This window comes from Mycteria americana, chromosome 6 (genome assembly GCF_035582795.1).
Source record: "Mycteria americana isolate JAX WOST 10 ecotype Jacksonville Zoo and Gardens chromosome 6, USCA_MyAme_1.0, whole genome shotgun sequence".
NCBI lineage: Eukaryota > Metazoa > Chordata > Aves > Ciconiiformes > Ciconiidae > Mycteria > Mycteria americana.
The window spans coordinates 28,634,356-28,656,893 of record NC_134370.1 but is presented as its reverse complement, the minus strand read 5'-3'; the positions used below and the strand labels follow the sequence as shown (position 1 = coordinate 28,656,893).

The window sequence follows — 22,538 nt, the reverse complement described above, 5'->3', positions numbered from 1 at the left end:
GCCCTACGCCCGCTCACTCGCAGGTGCAGCGGCCACGTCTGGAGAGGACGGGGGGAGGACGCCTGGAGAAACCCTCTCTGAGCCCTGCGGTTAAGCAGGTGCTCTGCTGGAACACACACACACTGAAGCACTCGCGTCAAGGGCTGCTGTTCGGTTGGAGGTACGCTGACATTTACACACAAGCTATAACCTGTGTTTTAATCCTCAAAAATATACATGCATAGGGAGCATGGGCTAACGTCCAGCAAAGTGCATGGTGTGCTATCAAATCAGGTGAAGAATTGGCCCCTCAATGGGGACACGTAGACTGGAGCAGCAGTTTTAGAGCTTGAAGTCCGGTTACCTGCTCATTTATGCCGCTCTTTTCCGGGGCCTTTGGGACCTGAATGTTTTGCTGAATTCCTCAGAGATGATGAGGTGTGCCGCTGAGTAAGTTTTCCTCCATTCTTCTCAAACTTCATCAGTCTCAATGATGACCGAATTTTAGGTTTTTGTTCGCTTAACCAGCTAATAAATAATGAGCAATTTGAAGTCAGCATTAACCTCTGATACGGTTGCACTGAACTCAAGTGAAAAACACCAGCAACAGTTTATTTCCAGCTATGTCCCAGGACATCTCCTTCACCACTGACAGAACAGGCAGCAGGTACTGACAGCCTTCTGCAGCGAGGTGCCTCAAACCTTTCTCCATTTAGGCATGGCATCTGAGGTCAAACAAGCTCGTCCTCATTCAGATCCCCTGTAACAGAAGCACCTCCCTCTCCTGCCACAGCGAGCTCTCCTGCTTCATGCAATTGCCTCCAAACCTTTTCATCTTCCACCATTTATAGCTCGCAGTGATGGTCCTCCTGCGTCCCAGCTCTTAAACCATGCCCTTGCCAGTCCCTGACACCCTTGGCCTCAGCCCTGACAAAAGAAAAAACCACCTCTTTGCTCCTGTTTGCCTCCCAAAGCAGTGAGTCACCTGCTTCCCCAGGTGCAGCCTTTCCCTCCTACGGTTCCCCCAAGCCCACCTCTCCACCGTGCCAGGGCACGACGGGCGGCTTTGTGCAGGAGTGGAAGCTCCGTCTCTTGGAGGTTTTGGGGAGAAGAAAAAACCACTGCTAATCTCCATCTGCCTTTCTGTCTGCCCTCCCCCAGCTGGGTACTGCTGGGAAAGCAGTTTTGCTCACATGAAGCAAACTGTGTTCAGTCCCCTCCCACAAGGATGGAAATTATGTACAGGGGAGCGAGGCAGGGGCTCAGCCAGCCTGCGGCGTGGCACGGCACGGCACGGCACGGCCCTGATGTGGGGCTCCCAGGCCCCAACCAGTGCAAGGGGGAAGAGGTTACATGGGAGAGGTCCTTGTGCTTTCATGGCCCTGCGGCTCCTTTCTCTCCCACCATCTGGCAGTTCACCCACGACTAACGTAGGATGCAGCCTCTGGATGGCCGCAGCACCTCGTGCAGCATCCCCTGGCAGACATAGGGGCCGCATGGAGGCAGGACAGCATGGAAAAGGCGTATCCAGAGCTGTACGGGAAAAATCAGAGAGCTGATAACTGGAGAAGGAACGTCAAGGCTCAGGACAATTGTTGCCAAGGTTCAGTTCTCAGTTCAAGAGTGCAACAAGTTGGTGTTTGGGGCTGTGAAGGTTTTGGGCCAAAATTCACCTGTGATCAGCTGGGTCATACAATATCTTTAAAGAGAGTCAGACTTAATACAAAAATCTGCAGTTCAAGATTTAAAAGTTTTTCACTTGAAGGTCAATGTCTTTTTAGCCTGGTTACTTCTAAACTGGGTAGAAAGTGTCTGTCCAACTACAAATTCTCAGCTAGCAGCAGGACATCCAGATTATCCTTGAAATGTCACGTAATGTGATTTGTACTCTAAGTAATTAACTTCTTGGAGGTTCTGATTGTTGATATATTGCTACCAGCAGAGTATACGGCATTACAAAAGAGAACAACATTTTGTACCTTGAATGTCTTGGCTTCAAAGCATTTAAACTTTATAAACAAAGAGACATAGCCTCAGTCAACACCAAAGAAAGCAATTTATGTAAGCAGAAAGTCTGGAACAAATAATTAAAACCTGAGACTAAACAAAAACATTTGTGAGTTTGTTGAAACAACTTTGAAATATAAACTCATTTTTTCTGTGTGTACTTATTTGCACTTTACCTAAGGGTGCCCTCCGAGTGTGTTTTTTCTTGCTTGTGTTGCATTTGGAAGTACGTCAGTGGACACCGCCGCGGAGCTCGCTCTGCAGGCTCTTCTCCCGGCGTGCCCGTGCCTCACCCCAGAGGCAGCCTGGATGTGCCAACCTCTCTTCCAGCGTGCAAGCTTTTATTCTAAACATCCAGGTGAAAACCTGCAGTAGCAGAGCTGCCGTCCCTCAGCTCATCTCAAAACCACCGCTCCATAGCGAATACCCTCCTTTCTCTTCCGTGACCTATTAGAGTTGTGCAGGATTTCTAATCAGCAGGACCCCCCCAAAAACTCTTTCGGACGATACGCTCCATTTTAACATCTTCCGTCGCACCTCAGTAAGCCACAGCTCAGGGCAACGTGCAGCTGCAGTTGGGAAAGGCGTTGCTTTACTAATTCGTCTTCTCATCCCGCGGGAGCTGCAGCAGCCCCTCACGGGACCGCAGGGTTCACACCCAGCAAGCCACGCCGCTGCAGCTTTTGGTACTCCAGGAGTAACTGCGTGCAGCTCAGCTCGTTCCCCTGTAGTGAAAGGAAGCTACAGGACAGTTTGTTACCAACACCGCTGTAATTCGGCCTGCTTCGCACCTCAATTTAGCGGAGCTTCGTGGCCTCCAGCTCCTTCGCTGCGGCTATTAAGGAAAAGGCGCCACTGCCGCTGTCAGCGCTGGCGTCACGGCGGCGGCCGAGCACGCAATGGGCGATCGCGTGGTGCCATCTCGCGGGGAGCGGGGCAACTGCGAGCCTCCCCCCCCCCCCGCCCGAAGCCCGGCTTCGGGAGCGGCAGGCCCCCACGGAGCTCGACAGAAAGCACACGGAGCGAGAGGAGGGCGGAGGGGGCGGCTCGTTAACGCCCGTGATCTGCCCAGGGCAGCTACAGGCAGCGATTCGGGAACTGCCTGGGTCGCTACGAAAGTACTCGATCCACGGCGCAGCTTGTGCCCGGCGGCAGCGGCCACGGCTGGAACCGAAGCGGGCAATTGCAATCTAAGGCACGGCGGGAGAAGTCGTTTCCGCGCGGATCCTTTGGTGGGGAGACACACCTCTCGCAACAGAAGAGCAAAGGTTCGATCCAGTCCTCTGGCGCAGCCAAAGCAGGGGCTCCCCAGCGCTGCGGCCGCCGCAGCTCTGCCCCACAGCCGCAGCTCTGCCCCACAGCCGCTGTGCCAGAAGCAGCACCGAAGGAACGAGTCACCAGGCAGCGGGTGGAAAAATCACGCTGTACTTCAACTTGTGTGGCAACAGTTTTTCACAGTTTTAATATATACATGAATAACATCAGTTACTCTGCGATCACTCAGCTGCTTTAAAATGAAGCATGTTCTGAATTGCTTTCAGTTCAATGCTTTTTACCAGCAGAAGACAAGGAAAGCACATCCATTTAACACCTAAATGTATTTAGAAAACAATTTTGGGCCGTTTCCTATCTCACGGCTGCAGTGGATTAACTTTAGAAGTCAAAGTCCTTTTCTGTACGCGACAGAGCTGTGAGGCAGAGTTTATTGTTGTTGTAATGTGTATCATTTTGCTATGAAGGGGTACAAAATCCTGCAGTAAGGAAGTCACAAACAAGTGGTGGCACTGCCTAACTCTTCCTATTCTAGCCCATGACTTTGAAGCTCACAAAACCATCAGGCAAGGCTGTAAAAGGAGAACCCTCTTCCAGTAGCTGTTTGTGATACGTGAGGGCTCACAGGAGAGGGACGGGCACTTAGGATCCTGTAGAAAATTAGATCCCGGCAGAGAATTACTAGCAAAGGCTGATTATGCCCGTGTACGTACCCATGAACTGCAATCATGACTTTGGGTTGCGTATGGAAGTGGACAAGCTACCCCAGCCTGACGGCCACAGAACCAGAGAGGGCTAGGGCCAGCCATCCAGCATGCCGAGGTCCTGCAGCCCTTGCTGCGGTGTCCTGTGGTGCCACAACCACCTCTTAAAATTAGCTCGGGCATATAGCACTAGCTGTGTCTTTTCAGCATAGAAACACTCTTGCAATGCTGCAGGGTGCAAGACTTATACCGGAATAGAGCTCTGTGCCTTTTCTTTTTAAATAAAGGGAAGGGGGCAGGGGGAAGGAAAACAGAAAAAACAGGAAGAACAGAACCCCAGAAAAATCCATTTTGAGGAAGATACTTTATACAAGAAAACGTTAAGAGATTGACCTGTTTAGCTTGTCAAAACACTAAGCCTCACACATTACGCTGCCCTGAGCACCCAGGCAGCAAAAACTTTCTTCTAGCAGGGAAAAGTATGCAGAGGACTGGTATCTGGAAACCGAGGCCAGCCCCGTCGAGACACTGCAACCAGTGTTACTAATCACAGTGATTCTGCAAGTCTTAATATTTATCTTCCAGTGAAGACTGTGAGCCTTGATGGAAAATTTTAGCTTCTACATTTCAGAAGTTAGGGCATAAATGTCTCTGTAAAAGCCACAGCCATATGTAATACATCATTATAACATGCACAATACTATTACTTATTTAAGGCTTAACACAGTTCTGAGAAAATGGACTGGTTTGCGGCAAAGCATCTTCCACTGGGCTTTCCAGTCTACAAATACTGCAGATACACAGGAAGATGCTGAATTCTTAAGGTCACCTCCGATCACACAGCAAGGAAGGAGCTTTTCCTCAATTGTCCAGCAAAAAGCTGGAACTACCACCTTTTCAAAAAGGAATTCAGAAATTTACAAAAGCACCCAGTAAATTTACACTTTCCCCATTATCTCTGCAAACTGATGGAATAAATCGGACAAGAGAAGTCTCAAAACCTGAACCGCTATCCACATACCAGATATTTTAGATTCACTAGCAAGAGGCAAAGCATGGCACCATCGCCCTGTCTCTTGCTGGCTGTATCTCTGAACGACAGCGTGGCTTCAGAATACCACTAGATCAGACCCATCACAAACTGGACGGAATAGAATAGCCTGACTAAACACAACAGGTTTCACCTCCTCAGACTCCTGCTTTCAAGTAAGTGTGCAAAGTCATATTTAAGAAAGAAACAGACGATTTTTGTGGTAGAACTGTATTTAATAATTTTTCATATACAAATTGAGAACACCCCCCAAAAAAGTCATTATTCTATCAAACTGAAATAAGCCAAACCAGCACAAACTAGTATTTCAAAAATAGTACAAAGAAAGATGAAACAGCTATAGTGCAAAAAGCTTTTAAATTCCATTTTCTGCAAAATTACACTCTGAATTACACCTTGTACACACAAGAATGCAGCCCTCAGTGGAAAAAAATCCAGTGCAAAATAGTTTTAAACCTACATATTATCAGAATGCAAAGGAAGTAAATTCACATTTGAAGAGAGCCATGACTTTTTTTTTTTTTAAGTAACAAGATTATTGCACAAAAACAGTCAACTGCTTTTCCCCACAAACATTAATACTTTACAGCGGCTTTAGTAATTCTAAAAGTGATGTTGTGAGGTTCCAACATTTGTTACTGCTCAAGCACTCCACATAAAACATACCTGTTTATAAAAATGAAATGTGTTTATCTGATCAGCTGAATTCTTTCCTTCTCATGCATCAACCCGAACAGTAATGATTTTGCTGCACCAATTAGGCCTTGTGATTTCATGGTGATCAATTTTGACTTCTGATGATGATGCATGAGAAGAAATCATAATCCAAGTAATACCCAAGGTGGGTTGACTTTGCAGGACCAACAGGACAAAAAAAGCAATGAAACCTCTTTTCTCACTCAAGGAAGCTCACTATACTCTGATTATATTCTCAAAGTGCAAAAACAGGCTATCTATTGAGAACTATGCTGTATTCCTCAGAGAAACAGATCCCAGAGCAGAACTGCACTTCAAGTAAGTTCACAGTTGCATAATAAAAAAGTCCCACGATCTTTTTGACTAATTTGTGGTCTTATTGCCCCGGTAGAGTTCTAGCAGTAGGCTAACTCAACCTAAAGCAATTTACTTAACCCAAAAGTCAAATCGCTCCATCAAAGCAAGGTAAGGTAGAGTTCAGTTTTAAATAGCGGTCTGACACTACCCAAAAAAAAAGAAAAAAAGAAAAAAAGAAAAAAAACAACCCAAAAAATTAAACCAGAATTAATTTTAAAAAAACCACAACCACACATTAATTCTATTGGATAGACTTAAATTGAGACACAGAAAGAAAATGTCTGACAGTCATGTTGCAGACAGCCTTGAGCGTGCTGGTTAGTATTATTTTTTCAAAATGATGAGACAAAGAACAGAATAGGTGTTTATTAGCACCAAAGGTAACACGGTATTTCTCAGTTTGTATCTAACCCCCAACTATAGAACACTTAGTTGTCAACTCCACCACGAATTCCAACACCTGAAACATCCAAATACTAAGAACAGTATCAACACTGCAGTCAGATATGCTCTGGGTGACCGTACTATTTCTTTCAAAATGCAATGGGACTCTACCAAATCAGTGTGACAGCGTGACTACCAAGGAAGCTCAGTTAAAACATTTCAGTTATTTTTTTATGCTTTTAATCAATATTATTTAATATAAGTATAAAAGTTGGACCAAGTTAAATAGAAAATATGGTTCCATAGGTGCTACTCATGGGATCAGAAATGTTTGGGGTTTTTTATGATTCATTTTTCACAGCATCAAAGTTGTCCTGAATGGTAGGGCAAAGGCTAGGACAGCTGGCCACAGTCAGTAATGACAATCTTTTTGGAGGTCTTGCCACTCTTGGAACCAAAGCTCTCAATTTTTTTCACGACATCCATTCCTTCCTTTACATGCCCAAAAACAACATGTTTTCCATCTAGCCTGTAAAACAAATAAACAAAGGCAGTTTTACTTAAAACAACATAAAGACTGAACCAAACCAAGCTCAGTGAAGGGATGTTAGCAGATCTTCATAGCTCTCACCTGCTGATCAACTCTGTGGCAAAGGCACAACTGCTCTACAAGTGACATGAAATACTTTTAGCTCTGGACCTTAGAAGCATTATGAGGGATAGCGGCCTTGTTACCCTCACAGGCCTTCCTCCCTCAAGTAGCACAAAATTTATTTTCCATTATGAGTCAAGTAATTTGGAAATTAAAAAGAAAAGCAAAACCCCCAAAACAAAACAAACAAACCAAACCCCATCAACCCACAAACAAAAAAAACCCTAAGAAAACCCCAAACCCTCCAGATCCAGGCATCAATTCATCAGGTTAATATGCAAGGCTGAGAACCTACCAGTCAGTTTTTGCAGTGCAAATGAAGAACTGAGATCCATTTGTGTTGGGTCCCGCATTGGCCATTGAAAGAACACCTAGAACAGCAGCAGCAGCAGCTTATTAGGTTGGTGTAGCAAGTATGCAGTGGAGAAGACAATTTTCCTCTGCACATTTAGACTAAAGATGGACAGACAGAAGACGTGATGGTCTCACATTATCTCCAAATGATTTGTAATGCCAACTTCTTGTCTTTGACTATTCCCTTGAGCCCAGCCTCCCTTTTTTCCACAGCAAGAATGTTAGTAATATAATTAGTTGTACACATCCTGAATGTGATTAACATCAGGTAAACTCTACTGTGGTTCAACAGCAGCAGTAGTCTCCTGTGATGAGGAAGTAACAATCTGAAAAAGTGAGACTAAAGAATTCAATCAGATGTTCTTATGTATGCCTTTTCCTTTATTTTTTCTCGATTTAATTTGAGGTTAAAAGGACATGCCTGTGTTATCTAGTAAATAAGAAAACCCAGATTGCTTTGTTTCACTTCTGCAGTAATCATCGAAGTATAAATTCAAGTCGACGACTTATGAAAGAGGAAAATAAAAGCAGTAACTTCACCTTTGTAAAATTTGTAAGTAAAATACAAAACCCCCATACTTTATTTTGCATAGTCCCTTTTATAGTAAGAGCAAGAGTGGCTATTTCACCCGTTACAAGCTGACTTATATTTGTACAGCAGTCTACACAAATCAGCACATGCCAGGGACAATGCATTGTTAAACTTCCTTGATATTTCTGTAACTACCAAGTGCCCCACACATCTAAAAATCCCTTATTTTTTTAAAATACATCTTCATAAACAATGCTTCGTTACAGGTTATAGTCATCAGAAGGCAGAAAGAATACGTTTATTTACCAGGTCCTACATGCTTAAGTATGAAATTCTCATCTGGAAATCTACTGCCATAAATGGATTTTCCACCGGTTCCGTTATGATTTGTAAAGTCACCACCCTGAAACAGAAATGGCTATTAACTTTACTAGCACACAAGCATTATTTCAAAACAGATTCACTTGCTCTAATTTAAAAGTAATAAAATCAGCAAATTTTTTGTAGGTTAAGAATGAGTATGGTCACATGAGGATTTAAAACCATGCAACTAGATGAAGATACAATCAAGCCAAAAGTAAATTTCTGCTCCAGATATTGCTCATATTCTCCAACTGACATCTATAACTCCAACAACCACCTTTCCGTGTTACCAGCCTTGGTCCCAAATGTGATGCAACAAATAGCAGTAATTTTAAGAAACACCTCAAAGGCCTCAAAACAAAATCACCCAAATTCATTACCTTAGGCAAGACGTGAGAACTTCCCCCCCCCCCCCCTTTCTTTCTTTCTTTCTTTCTTTTTCCTAACAGGTATAAACACTGGTCAGGATCTCCATTATTACTATTTACTATTTGCTGTTTCTAGGTTTTGTTGTTTAAGTGTTACATCTAAGCTATTTTAAACTTCCCTCAGCTACATGCTGTTTGCTGGGATAGATGTGACCACCTGCCTCATGTTAGACACACAAAACCCAACAAAACAAAAAAACCCCAGCCACAGCGACTCCCAAAGGTGGCGACTAAACACTACTTCCAGCAATCTGCCATCTCCTCTCCCAGAAGTGACACGACCCATGCTGGCAAAGAACTCATACCTAACAAGTATTTCATGTCATGTTCCATCCTTCCATCCTCTCCACTGACCAATCTATTACAGGTGGGGTGTTACACCTACTCCTACGCAGTCCCAGAAGTATGCTCTACATGCTGCATGCCATGTGGAGGCATCTGAATTGCCAAGACCTGAGTATAATGACCTCCAATTAGGCTATACCAATGGCCTGAATCATATTAACACTCCATCTCAACAAGTGGAAAGGCCTCTACTGTTTCCTCTCACTTTAAAATATCTGAAACCTATGACAGTATTTCCGCTTTGGTAATGACTACCAAGTAATTCCTAAACATCAATTCATCATCTCACTGTACCACAGAGTCAACCACCTAGTATCCTCATTTTGGGTCCCTTAGTGGGGACAAAACAGGGAGGCAAGGAGAGCAGACTTACACAGAACTTCACAAATTAGTGGTAGAACTGAGAGTAGGATTTCTATTTTTCTTATATTTATGTATTTCTGACCCCAGAAAGACTTCTAAACTTTGTCCCTCTGTCAGTATCACAAAACCTTAGTTTGCATTTCAAGGGCAAGAAAATAGGTCCTTTACAGCACACTTGTCCCCTTTCTCTTCTTAAAAATAGGTCATAAGATTAGGACCTCTTGTTCTGACAGCTGTATTTTTAGCTTAAAAAAAAAAAAAAAAAAAAAAAAAAAAAAGAGGGGGTACCACCACAGTCATCAGTTAATAAATAAAGCACGCTTACTATAACCTTCATCTCAAATTTTTTACAGAGCCATTCCACAATGCAATGCTGTTGAAATGTAGGTTTTTTTAAGGAAAGAGAGGGCCACCAGGAATCATACAATCCAGTGCACTACAGCAGCTGAAATCCTGCTCATCTGCCAAGCACAGTAGAAAAAAGGCTTTCACAAAGGCTCTTGCCATTTGTTTTTTTGTTTTTGTTGCTGCTGTTTTAAGAAAAAATTGCTAACGTGCATGCACTTTAATTCCGAATTTTGAAAGATTCATGCTTTAAATCAAAACAAAATCCATTTCAGGTGTGTCATCCCAAAAATCTACCCCAACCAACTCTTTCGGTTCCCTCCTCCCCTCCGTATTAGAGAGATGTTCAGAAAAAAAATATATTTTTTTTAAAAACACATTCTCTATTGTGAACAGATTATTCTACTAGGAATAAAGAATGGACATGTTGTTTTCTTAGCTCACTTAGAACACAAGGTTGATTGTCATTCTACTGGCAAATGCTTCTCCCAAGCAAGTGCTATTTTGCCAAACATGCCCCACACTGAAGTACACTGCTATACAAAAGCAGAAAGCCTTAAGCCAGTTTTTTTAAGACAGTCTACACATAATTTACATTTATTTGTACAAAAGATGTGCTAAGCAACAGCCGTAGCAAAACCATCAAAAATGCAAGTCACGCTGTCACTTCTTTATTCTGTAGTTAGCAAAGGTTAGAGCAGAGCCGCTTAAAATGTTACTACTAGTCTAACTGGTTCTTAAAAATATAACACATACAGATAAATTTAATAGCAAAAGTAAAAAAAAAAAGCACATTACCTGGCACATAAATGAAGGAATCACTCTGTGAAAAGTGGATCCTTTATACCCAAATCCTTTTTCACCAGTGCAAAGAGCTCTAAAGTTTTCTGTGAAAACAAAGCATAAAGTACTATGTCGCCATACATGATACATAATATAATCAAACACAACTAGATTAACTATGTCCCAAGTTTATACACTTCAAAAATTTTATAGTATCTTTAAGGTATTACTGATTTATTAGTTGTTTCCATGCTTTAAAAAAACTCTGTTATAAAGCTAAGGAAATAAAGCTTGTTTGGCCTCAGAACAGGGTACAAACACAACCCTTTTCCACCTCATCTCCCTTTTATATTGCTGTTCTATCTGAACTCCAACACCCCACCTCCCCAAACCCACCACTCTGGAGTCAAAGATTTCATTTTCTGATTTTTATGCCTTTGTTCTTTATAGTGATTGTGAAGGTGATTTTTTTTTTTTTTTAAAGGATATTCATCTACTAGAAACTGAAAGAAAAGTACAAGTTTTTCAGAACCACTAAACAAAGAGATGAGGAAGGAAGCACATGATAAAACACAAACTTTGTAACATGAGTGCACTGATCAGCTAGTGACAAGGAAAACAAAACCCTATATGTTCTTTGGAAACCCTAAGACACACCATCCCTTTGGTTTACCCTTTCCCATTTGCTTTACAATTTGATTTTAATGCAAACTAATGCGTTTTTAAACATATTTATTCACCACTGATAATTGAACATTCGGACTGTACTGTCTTGGCACAAATTACAAAATGAAACTATTTGGAACAACAACAAATTATAACTCCTCACTAGCACTGTTCTGACAAAGTTTGTACCATATCTCTCTGTTTAACAAATGGGGATGGAATATGGAAATAGTTTCCAAAAGATAACAGAACATTCTTGTTCCTGAAAATTACAATCTAAACCTTAAGTATTTAAGTATGACATTCTGGAGATGCTGCCTTACCTGCTGTCTTTGGAACCACATCAGCTTTCAGCTGTTAAAGAAAAACAAACAAATTAGTAAGTCAGCTTTTTCATACATACAGAAAAAAACTTCTACATGGGAGGCTGGTACAACTGAACCCTCTTCCCAAGGTGATGAGCTATCTGAAATCACAAGCCACCCAAAATTCCAAGAACACCTTAAGACTTTCCAACATTTGGCTAGTAATTAAAAATATCCCCTCAACGCAACTTTTGGCCAGTTAATGAAGAGCAACTTGAGCAGTATCTAATGATTTCATTGATCAACACAGTAATTTAGCAATAACTAAGAAGAATCTTTACGATAGACCCCAAGGATCAAAGCCAGTTTGGATACAACTGGAGAGATCAAAGTCTCCCCAGCATAGAGCCATCCATTGAAATCTGCAGAAAAGGCAAAGGAAAAAGAGCAGAAAGTGTATATCAAAATTGACTCATGACGTTACATACATATTTGTTACCAACAAAAATTCTGATTTTGATTAGTATGCATCTTTTTACTAATCTTAAAAATGGATAGTATTATAATTGCCTGGGAAAAGTGACATTAAAATGGCCATATCAGGCCTGACCAAAGTTTTATCTAGTCACACATCCTGACAGTGGCCAGCAGCAGACACCTAGAAACAGCATGGCTGTGGCAAGAAGTTAATGTTCCTTCCCTAGGATGCTCTCCTCGGCTGCCTGTAATTTGCAGCTGAATCTAACCACAACTTAGCCAAAGATTCAAGGTGACGCTGCAATACATTCAGATATTCTGTAAACTGGGCACACTAAAAATCTTTAACAGGGAAATGAAATGCTGCCACAAGAAATATAGTACCATTAATGCTGTTTTTTGTAATACCATCCAGCTATTTACTAAATTTCACTGATGAATGAGGAACTTGTACAGCAATATTTTTACCTATGACTCCCTCAAACGCTGCCTCCTGAGAGCATGACAGCTAGTAGCGTCCAATTAAATTATATGCTGACACTTTCAATGAAGAAAAATGAATTGGGCTCTAGCCTCCAGGGAAACCCTTTTAGAGAGAACCCTTATGAACTACATTTGGAAAAAAAAAAAAAAAAATCTATTGATACAGACCCAATGTGGGTGCTGGAGGCAGAAGGCCACACTGAATTCCCTCAGTCGGCAGCAATTTGGAAGCTCCCTCTCTGGTGCGTGGTTCTGGAGCACAGCCCTCATTCCTTCCCATACACAACACATTTATTCAGAGGCACGTGCCCGGCCCTCGGGATATGTGGTATACCACAACTAAAGTCTCGGCGCTTATCGTGTTTTTCGTAAGAGCGGAGCGTACTGCAGTTTTCCTGTTCAGGCCTTCTTTAAATGGCTGAGTATTTCAGAGACTGAATTTTTAATGATAAAGCTGTTTGCTAGCTGGCTGTTGAGTTAGCTGCCAGTTCAAACAGAGCTCTGCAAACCTTTCAATGCACGTGAAGCAGGAAGCTCAAAGAGGCACTACCTCAGAAAACCGAAGACTAAGAATCAAACAATAAGCACCTATTAAAAAAAGGAAAAAACAGGACGAAGCAACCTCTACGGGCACGCCGCCCCAGAGGCACGCCAACCCCTGGGCGGCCAGGCGAGGGTCCAGCCGTTCACCGACAGCACAAGACCCCCAGAGCCGTGCTGGGGCTTTGGGCGCTTCGTCACTTCTGGAGCTGTGCTTGTTTCTCTCAAGCGAGCCGTACGCTTCAGTAGTAAGTTTACTCTTGTTCAGTATTTCAGCTTTTATCCTGTGGTTCAAAGTTTTCTTCCACCGAGGCTCCCTGCCACAGTACCTCGGGGGTGACCGCGGCCCAGCCTCCCCCCCAGGGGCCGCAGGCAGCCCCGAGCACCAAGCCCCGCAGATCCGTCCCGCAGGGATGACTTTCGTTGTCATCCCTGACTGCTGACACAGGGCAGCGTTACCGCGACAAACCGAAGACGGCTGCCCCACTCCAGCCCTCTTCCGACCCCCGCTCGCCTCCCACCTGGGAGGGAGCCACCTCACCGCCCTCTCGCCCAGGGAGCACAGCCCCGAGGGCGGCCGGGCAGCGGGTCCGGCAGCCCGGCGAGGGCCGCCGCCCCCCCGGGCCCCTCTCACGCCCGCCCCGGGGGTGGCTGTACCTTCCCCGCGGCCCCAGGAGCCGCCGCCGGCCGCCGCGCCAGCCGCCCCCCCCGCGGGCCTGCCCTGACCTTGCCGCTCACCGGCCGCCATGCCCGGGCGCCCCGCCGCCCTCGGCTCCCTGGGCACCGTCCCCTGGGCCCCGGCGCCAGGTGAGCTGCCGGCAGCCCCCGCAGCAGCCCGGGCGCCCCTACCTCCAGCACGACGCGTCCCAGCGGCTGATTGTCAGCGCCCACGTCCAAGTACACCACCGGGTTCGGCGGGCCGGCGCCAGCCCCGGAGCAACCGCGGGCACCGGCCGCCCACATGTAGGCGAGCCCCGGCGGCGGCAGCAGGTCCCCGGGCGCGCGAAGCAGGCGGCGGGCGGCGCTCAGCGCCAGCATGCCGCGGGCGGGCGGGCGGGCAGGCAGGCAGGGCGGGCAGCCGGTCTGACACACCGACGCACACACACACGGACACGCGGCCGGTGCCGCCGCGGCCTTTTATGGGCTCCGCCGCGGCGCCACAGCGGCCCCTGGGGGCGGCGGGCAGCGCGCAGGCCAAAATGGCGGCGGGTGGTGTGGAAGAGCGCGGGAGAGGCGCCGGGGCCGCCGGTGCCCGCCGGTGGCGGTGCGGGCTCAGCCGCGGGGTGCCGGCGGCCGGCTCCGGGCGGGAGCCGGTACTTTCCCCTGACAACGGGCCGTTGCGGGCTCCGGCTGCCCTCACGGCTGCCGAGCGGGACCTGCGCCACGCTCTCACCGCCTGCCATTTCCCAACGATTTTTAGGGGCTGTTGGGGTTTTGTTTGTTCGTTTGGGTGTTTTGTTGGGTTTTTTGCACGTTTCCTCACAGCCCCTTACCCCTGGGAGCAACAGTGACGGGAAGTTCCTAAAATTTTGTAGTTGCACCCAACGCCTTTGGGCTTGTCCCGCAGGCCCCAAGGGGAGTGCCTCGGCGGGAAAGGCCGGGCTGCCGCCATCACGCGCGTGGGATAATTGGGTGCAGGGGAGAAACGGGAAGCATGGGCTGCCCGTGCAGCGTTACTCACCAGCAGCACCCAGGGAATTACGTCATGACACATGAAGAAACAGATAGGTGCGCCCGAGCACGTACCTGTGGTGTCACCCTGGCATTGCAGACCCCCCGGGGTGCCCATGACATCGTTGCATAGCCTGACCTTGGCTGTGCCAGGAAACCTGCCTGAGAGATTATGAAAGTGAATAGTAGTAGTTCAGGTTAAATGGTTTATAAAGGGAAATACTGTTCCTGTTTTATATGAGAATAGCAACATTTATCATTTTAGTTTTCCCACCCTTGTAACTGAGATCAAAATACTTAGTACATATTTTAGTCATATTCAGATATTATTTTGAAATCCTCTCCAGTTGCCATCCTGAGTCTGTATATAAGAAGTTTTTCAAATTCTTAATGCCACAAAATGTCTTTGGTTTGGCCCTGGTCTGTGAGGTCAAAGAAAGCTCTTCCATCAGCATACCAGCAGCAAGACAACTCCTCTCATAAGCCAGTATATGTTGTCCCTAAAAAACTAGTCCTGTTGGGATATTTTACAATCTGCATACATTTTATTTCATCCAAATAATTAATGGTGCAGTTCCACACTGCTAGGTGAACCACAACCTACCACGACTGTATCAGCACTTCTTCAACCAGCAGTCATATCACTAATGCAAGCCCACTGGTATCAAAGACCAATTTATTTTCATTGAAAACAAACAGGAAAAGAAGTTCTGTTCTCCACAACAAGCTCATGCAAGTGTGCTACACCTACAGTGTTCTGCCCCGTTATACCCGAAGCAAAGGACACCCAGGATGCCTGATACTTTTCATTTATGATAAACCTTGCAGTTAACGGGACACAACTGGACCACCAAGGCTCTGCAAAATGAACTCTGCCCATACAATTCTGTTTGCTTGCTCTGCTCTTTCAGCTTCCCAGATGGAAACAGGATTTCTATTAAGACATTTCTAAAAAGGTTGCATGGTTTTATACAGATTATTTTAAGGCAGTAAGTCACCAAAACTAAATAGCATTTATTGATGGCTGCAGGCTACCCTTGTTAAAAATTATAGCCCTTAAATGTGGGAAAATAGCTCCTAAAGTGATTCTTAAAAAAAAAAAAAGAAAAAAAAAAGAAAACCAAGGGTCATTCTAGGAGTTTTGCACCTGTAATTTTCACGTTCCTTGTATTATAAATTAAGTTACTCTAATGAAGGTTAGAACAACACAACCATGTAATCACACAAAGACAGCCCCTACACGAGGAACAGTAAACTTTCAATCCTGCCCAAGTTCTCTGTTGTCAAGCAGCTAAAAGTGACTTCATCGGTGACATTCACTGAATCGTCAGAAAGCTGTCAATCAAGGCACTGCCCTAGCCACAAAGTTCAGGGCAGAACTGCAATGTACAATAACAGACGACTGAGAAATCCTAGATGAACACTGGTTTTCAGGCACCCACTCCAGAGAGACCCATACGTCATGCCCATTAAGTGGAAGGACATCAGGAATAAATTTAGCAAGTTAAGAGTTTTGAGATAGCAGTTCGCTGGCAAGTATTGTAGGGATGACTATAGCACATACCATGCTTTGTAACTACAGAACCATATTAGGCTACGCCAAAGGGTCCATCTTGTCCCAAATCCTGTCTCAAAGGAACGCCTAAGGAAGAGCAAAACCAGGGGAGGGGTGTGTTATAGGCCAGCACGCTATCAACGTCCTACTGCTTCCACTTCAGAGAACTTCCCAAGTTGGATGTAACTTTGGTATGTAGTAATCTTTCTTTTTTTTTTTTTCTGTGTACTTATCCACTCATTGGACCTGTCTTAACTCTTCGCATCAGCAGCTTCCTTGGCAATGAACTGGAAGCTGCCCTTCCACAGGCCTGCTGCCCAGCGCATCAAGAATCTGTTTTGAATATTGCTCCCATTAGCTTCATCTAATGTGCCCTACTTCCTGTACTGGAGGAGACAAGTTGATTGGTATCCATTTTTGTCATACTGTGCATGATTTTAGACCTACATCTTTTCTCCTCTCAGTCATTTCTTTTCAAGACTGAAAAGTCACAGCCAACTCAATTATTATTCATAAGAAAGCTGTTCCATGTCTTCGGGATCATCTTTATTGCCCTCCTCCGAGCTGTTTCCACTTTTATGGATTTTTTGAGACGAGGGGATCTTTGCACAGTATCCAAGACAGGGGTGAACAATGACTTTATACGTACAGTGCCATGCCGATGTTTTCTATTCCCATACTAATAATCTAAAGGTGACTTTTTTTATTAATAGTAGCTAAATCAATATCCATTTTCTAGTTACCTTGTCGTATCCTCTCAGCTTCAAGTCCATTTTTGGGAAATGATAACTTCACTTAATGTAATCACCAATCTGCTTATTCTCTAAAATAATAATGATTCTCTGATCATAAAAAAACCTCACACTCTTTTTAATGTTGTTTTAATTGTAGTAGCCACTAGAAGCCCAAACCAAAATTAGCACTTGGTTGTTAAGTTCTGTGCATACCTGTAACAACAGACAGTTCTGGCCCCGAAGGATTTATTATTTAATAAACAAGATAAAAGATGAGCAAAATAAAATACCATCTTATTTCACACTTGGGAAACACTGCCAGAACAGCTTTGAACTGTTTTGCTAAGACTTCACAGGCATCTTTGGTAGAGCAAACAATGCAGTTTTCCTCATTTGCAGGCCTTGGTGAGAAGGCAAAACAACTCGCTTTCTTTCAGAGGGGTGATTTTTTTATTTCGGAATATGGACTGAATTATTATCTCTAGGCTTATGCAGTAAAGCTACTAAATCACTCGTTATGGTCTACTCCTGCACAGTCAGATGAATTAAAAACTCATGCAGACAGTATGACTAGGAACTTGTGAGTTACAGAGGTCACTTTCCAAGAAGGACAGAAAAAATGCTCCAAAAGCTCTGTCAAAGACCACCCTAGATCACTACCAAATGAGGCTTAGAGCTAGCTCAGCAAACTGAAATGATTTTAGAGGAACTTTGAACACTTCCGTTTGAAGATACGTTCATTGTTGAAATTCTGCAACATCTGGCTAGGAGAGAAGTACATTTGGCTAGAAACCGAGCGCACCTGGCGTCCCTGTGCTGTACAAGATAGGCAACAGAATGCGGCGGCACAGACAAAAGTCAAGATGGACGCTTCAGCAAAGCCGCCAGGGAGATGGGTGCCCGCCCTACAGATTTCATCATTCTCTCTCCCTTCCCCCAGTCTCAAAAGACAATATAGAAGTTATGGACAGATAAGCAAGGAGGACCCTTTTGATATAAGTTTCTAAATAGGTATTTTTAGAAACACACCTGTTAAAGGACCCTTCTTATGTCCTAGCAGAGAAATTCCTGCACAGGAAGAACAACCTTAAATGACACAATAACAGTATTTCATATTGATACATTGCTTACAACTTAAAAGTCTTCATAAGCAAGACTATGAAGTAACCGAGTAATTACCACCACCACTGTGCCAAGATGGACAGGAAACAACAACAGCAGTTAAGACTCTTCTAAAGAAACAAAATAAATGCTTGAAATATGACCTGAATTTGGGGATTTTGATTTCAAGGGGCTTGAAATGGTGTTACCTCCCAACAGACAGACAGTGCCCTGGTAAAAAGGTGATACGCATTCCTGATTTTAACTGTCCAACTGCATGCCTACTTGTTTGTGACACAGGAATGTAGGTTAATTGTATTATTCAATCTTGGATTGCTGCTGTTGGATTGATCTTGGCAGCTGTGGCAAGATCACATTTTGCAACCTACCAACTGCACGAATGCAACTACGTGCAACTCATCTTTGTCTGTGCCACACTTTGATATGCTCTTCATGGGGCTGCATGCTTAGACCATGCAAATGAAAACTCAAATATAGACTGCAGCAATCTTACTATTAAGTGGATTTCACGTGAACATCACTTGATACTGTGATACAGGGAATTCCCATGGTATTGATTTTAACACTGATTTTAAGAACCCTTGCACATCTGGGACCTAGTTATCTCCAGGACTCTGCTAATCTGGACTGTTATAGTAGAGGGAGAAGTCATACAGGGACTCAGCTTGATTTTAAGTGGGCAGAGCAGGAATTTTCAGTGGGCATTCCCACCCTCCACCTGCAGAGCCTGGATGTGCTGCACTTCAGAACACTCAGTGTAATTTTTTCTTCAAGGTTTTGGCTAAGCTAGAAGATGAGTTGAGAGCAGGAAGGGATTTCTGTGACCTGTATCTGTGATATGCATTTATTTATGAATGGGGACTAGAGTGGGGGAGACGGTGAAAGACTTTTCCATTATATGAAGTGATTGCAGTGTGAAATTAAATCATACAAGAGCTCAAAGGGTATAGAGTAGCCACACAGGTACATTTACAGATAAAAAGAAAAAATGCTAATAAATATTTCCCCCAATCAAGATTTCCTCTTAGGAACTTGTAGTAACCCAGCTCACAACATGAACCTTCTCTCCAGCACACACTGTACATAAAGGAGGATTTTCCCCACATGACTTCATACTAATTACCTACAAATAGTCATACAAGAAAAACCTCAATCCACTCATGCTCTTTACAGCTGTGATTAGCATTTTCGCTTCAGAAGTTCTGAGTGACATTGCTTGCTCGGAATTCATTACTCAATCTCCCTGCATAATGTATGGAAACTCACTGCTAATATGTCAGATTACACGACGCCTTTATGCAGTGCCCAGGGCACCTTGCAGCTGCCTGCAGCTTCCCAGAAGATTGTCCATACACCACTACAGCTGGTCCATGAACATTTACGGATAGATCACAACAGCCTGGCAAGGCATGTAGGACATTTTAAATGCATGTTTTTAGGCTACAAGAAAAATGCAGCTAATTACTCCCAGTGGACTCACAAAGCTTCAGGATGTCTAGATAGGTGGTTTGTCTGTGGGTGGGTGGGGAGATGCTTTGCATACTTATGAAACAGTATTAAGATACAGCAAAAAGTAGGAGAGCCCTTCTATTTTCTAAAACACAGAAATTTCAAGTATAACAGAACTTGAAATTTGTAGGGATCAGTTCAGTTTATTTACCTGTGAAGTACCACCTCTGGTCTGAGGAACAAGGAATAAGGTAATAGTATCAGAAATACTTTTAGAATTGATTAGTCATGCTACTTCATCTTGTATGAGTAAGGTGAGTCTGGAGCTTGGGATGATCTTACTGAAAATGGAACTGCCCAGGAATTACTCATCAGAGACGACTCTTAGCAGATCCTTCCTGGGGAGTGGAAGTCAGCATCGCATTTTCCCCCTCGCCATCCCAAGAGGCTGTTGCAACACCCACTTGCATGGAAACCTACATCTGTTCTCTCACCACTACCAGCTCCTGCCGTGCCTCACCTTTTCTCTCGCTGTGTGACTCCATTGACCAGGTCTCGTTTCTGTGATGTAACAAATATGTAACTGATAAAAGCAAAACCAGAGGAGTACCGACACTTCCTATAATCACTGTCAAGAACACTAGAAAATGCAGCCAGGTGAAAGAAAGGGGAAAAACATCACACATTTAGCATTTTAAGACTGACAGTATGGTATTATGACATTCTAGGTTGAGGTGCACTTTAGAAGTTAATTTTACTTGCGACTCAAGCGGGCAATGGTTGCAGTGTTCACAGAGACACAGGGCCATGGGGGACCCACAGTCCCATGCAGCACGTCGCGAGCAGCACCCCAGATTCCCAACTATGTTTTTCATTCTCCATCCCTGCTATAGTACTTGGTTTTTTTGAATTATTTTCTCATGGGTCTTTGGTTCAATTTGGTCCCTTTTCTGATCTTTTCCCCTCCCCAATATTTAGCAGCTTTCTATGCAATTATTTTCCTTACATTTTCATGTCTTCATGACCTCTCTTCTACGCTGTTTCTCAAGAGCTCTGCTTTAATTGGCTGCCTGGTAAAGTCTTGGGTTTTCCTTGAATTTGTCTTGTGTGTAAATCTGAATGATGACTCTTTGAGGTAACTGCGTCTGTACCTTGTACAAGATGAATTATCCTGTCTGCACTAAACTAATTCTAACAATAATCATAGCTTTGAGACATGTATTTTAGTTGTACAACTTCACAACAGGAGTGGAAAGCTAAAAATGGTCAGATAGCATCAGTTTGAACAAGAATCACTCAGAAATTAAAAGCTTCACAGATGTAACAAGACTAAAAAAAATTCCACCAGTTTTTCTAATGAACAATTCTGCTGGAACTAACCTCACAATACAGAATCTCTCAGATTCCTTTCTGCTTTTATGCAATTTCCCTACAGAAAGGGTTGCTTACCATCAGCATGTAACAGCATTACTGCATTAGCTAGCATGGAACGTTATGACATACTTGTATGACATAATTGCACGTGACAATCATCTGAATACACAATGTCCCACCAACTGAGCTAACAAGTTGTCAGATGCAAATTAACGCATGTCACATTTACAACTGGATAATATAATTTTTGGATAATTAAATGTTTGGTGACATACTTAAAAGCTCAGGGTAAGAATTTCTATTAGCATTCAGAGGGGTTAGGAGTCTCGGTTTCCTTAACTTTTAATTCTGTCTCAGCATCACTCCTGCACATTTTGCCATCAGTTTGATAGTGGTAATATGAAAGTAATGCTTCTTCCCAGAGGGACCACCATTCATAATTTAGAAGGGAAAACTGCTAGCCAAATAGGATTTCTTGTGAAGCAACATATTCTGCATAACTTTATGAACCAGGTATTTCACCAGTCACTAACTAGGACAGCTAATCAGACGGGTACATGGGTACATCCAAAATTCACTGCTTTTGCATGTCTTAAAAATGTACAAAACGTACATTCTGAGAAATAGGGAAGCAACGAACAAGGAAAAAATGAGCATTGATTATAAATTTGAAATAGGAATAGGTGGTGAAAATTTGAACAATTTAAATATGCATTAAAACCCCAATAAGACTTCAACTCCAGTATTTCATTAAGTGTGGGGTATTTCAATAGTTTTTGCAAACCAAATGAAGAAAAAAAAAAAGAGAATGCAACCCTAACAACAGTCTGAATATTTTAAAAAATATTTTGCTTTTTCTAGTGTTTGACTAGTTAAAATTTATTAAAATTAACAACCTGTGTCTATGTTCACAATAATTGATGTGTTGATATGTGGACAAGGTGACAAATGAAACAAAATGTTCCAGAACAGTTCAACAAAATCCAAAAAACCAACATCATGAAACAACTATGGACAAACAGGAAAGTCTAGATTGTAAGATTCAATTAAAAATGTAATTGGTCAAAACTCTGACCTAGGGGAAAACCAGAATTGGTCATCCCAAAACTCTTAGAATGTCTAATAAAGCCAAAAATGTGTAGGGAAACCAGTGTATTTAAAAGTGGTAGATACTAGTGTTTCTAGAGAAACTAACTTTACTGTGTGTAACTGGATCTATCAAAAAATACAGCAAGTTCAGTAATTGGAAAGATACTGGACAAACCAAACAGACATAGTCAATAAATGGGAAAGAGCTTAATCTTGTCTAGTAAGTCCACATGCTTAGAAAAGAAGAGAGAAGGTTCTTAACAGAAGGATAGACTTAAATAGCAGAAAAGCAATTACTATAATTTAGGCAAGGAGTTTCTGGAAATGCAGATGAACTAAGTAGGAAACAAACCAGTATATCCATGCTGTATGCTGACGTACATGGAGGAGTCACAACATAATTGCTGTCTGCTTGCTTTATAAATGAAATTGCGTAATTGATTAGGTTCCTTGCAGAC

General features: G+C 43.4%; 1 protein-coding gene across 1 annotated transcript; it reads right to left on the bottom strand.

Moving 5' to 3' along the window:
- Positions 1 to 6,252: 6,252 nt before the first annotated feature.
- Positions 6,253 to 14,180, bottom strand: PPIF (peptidylprolyl isomerase F). Its single transcript, XM_075505182.1, has 6 exons — positions 13,936 to 14,180; positions 11,605 to 11,635; positions 10,631 to 10,719; positions 8,295 to 8,391; positions 7,398 to 7,473; positions 6,253 to 6,979 (listed from the first exon to the last, which is right to left on the bottom strand). Exons 1-6 carry the CDS (start codon positions 14,122 to 14,124, stop codon positions 6,844 to 6,846), a joined length of 618 nt encoding a protein of 205 aa, XP_075361297.1. The 5' UTR covers positions 14,125 to 14,180; the 3' UTR covers positions 6,253 to 6,843.
- Positions 14,181 to 22,538: the final 8,358 nt, after the last annotated feature.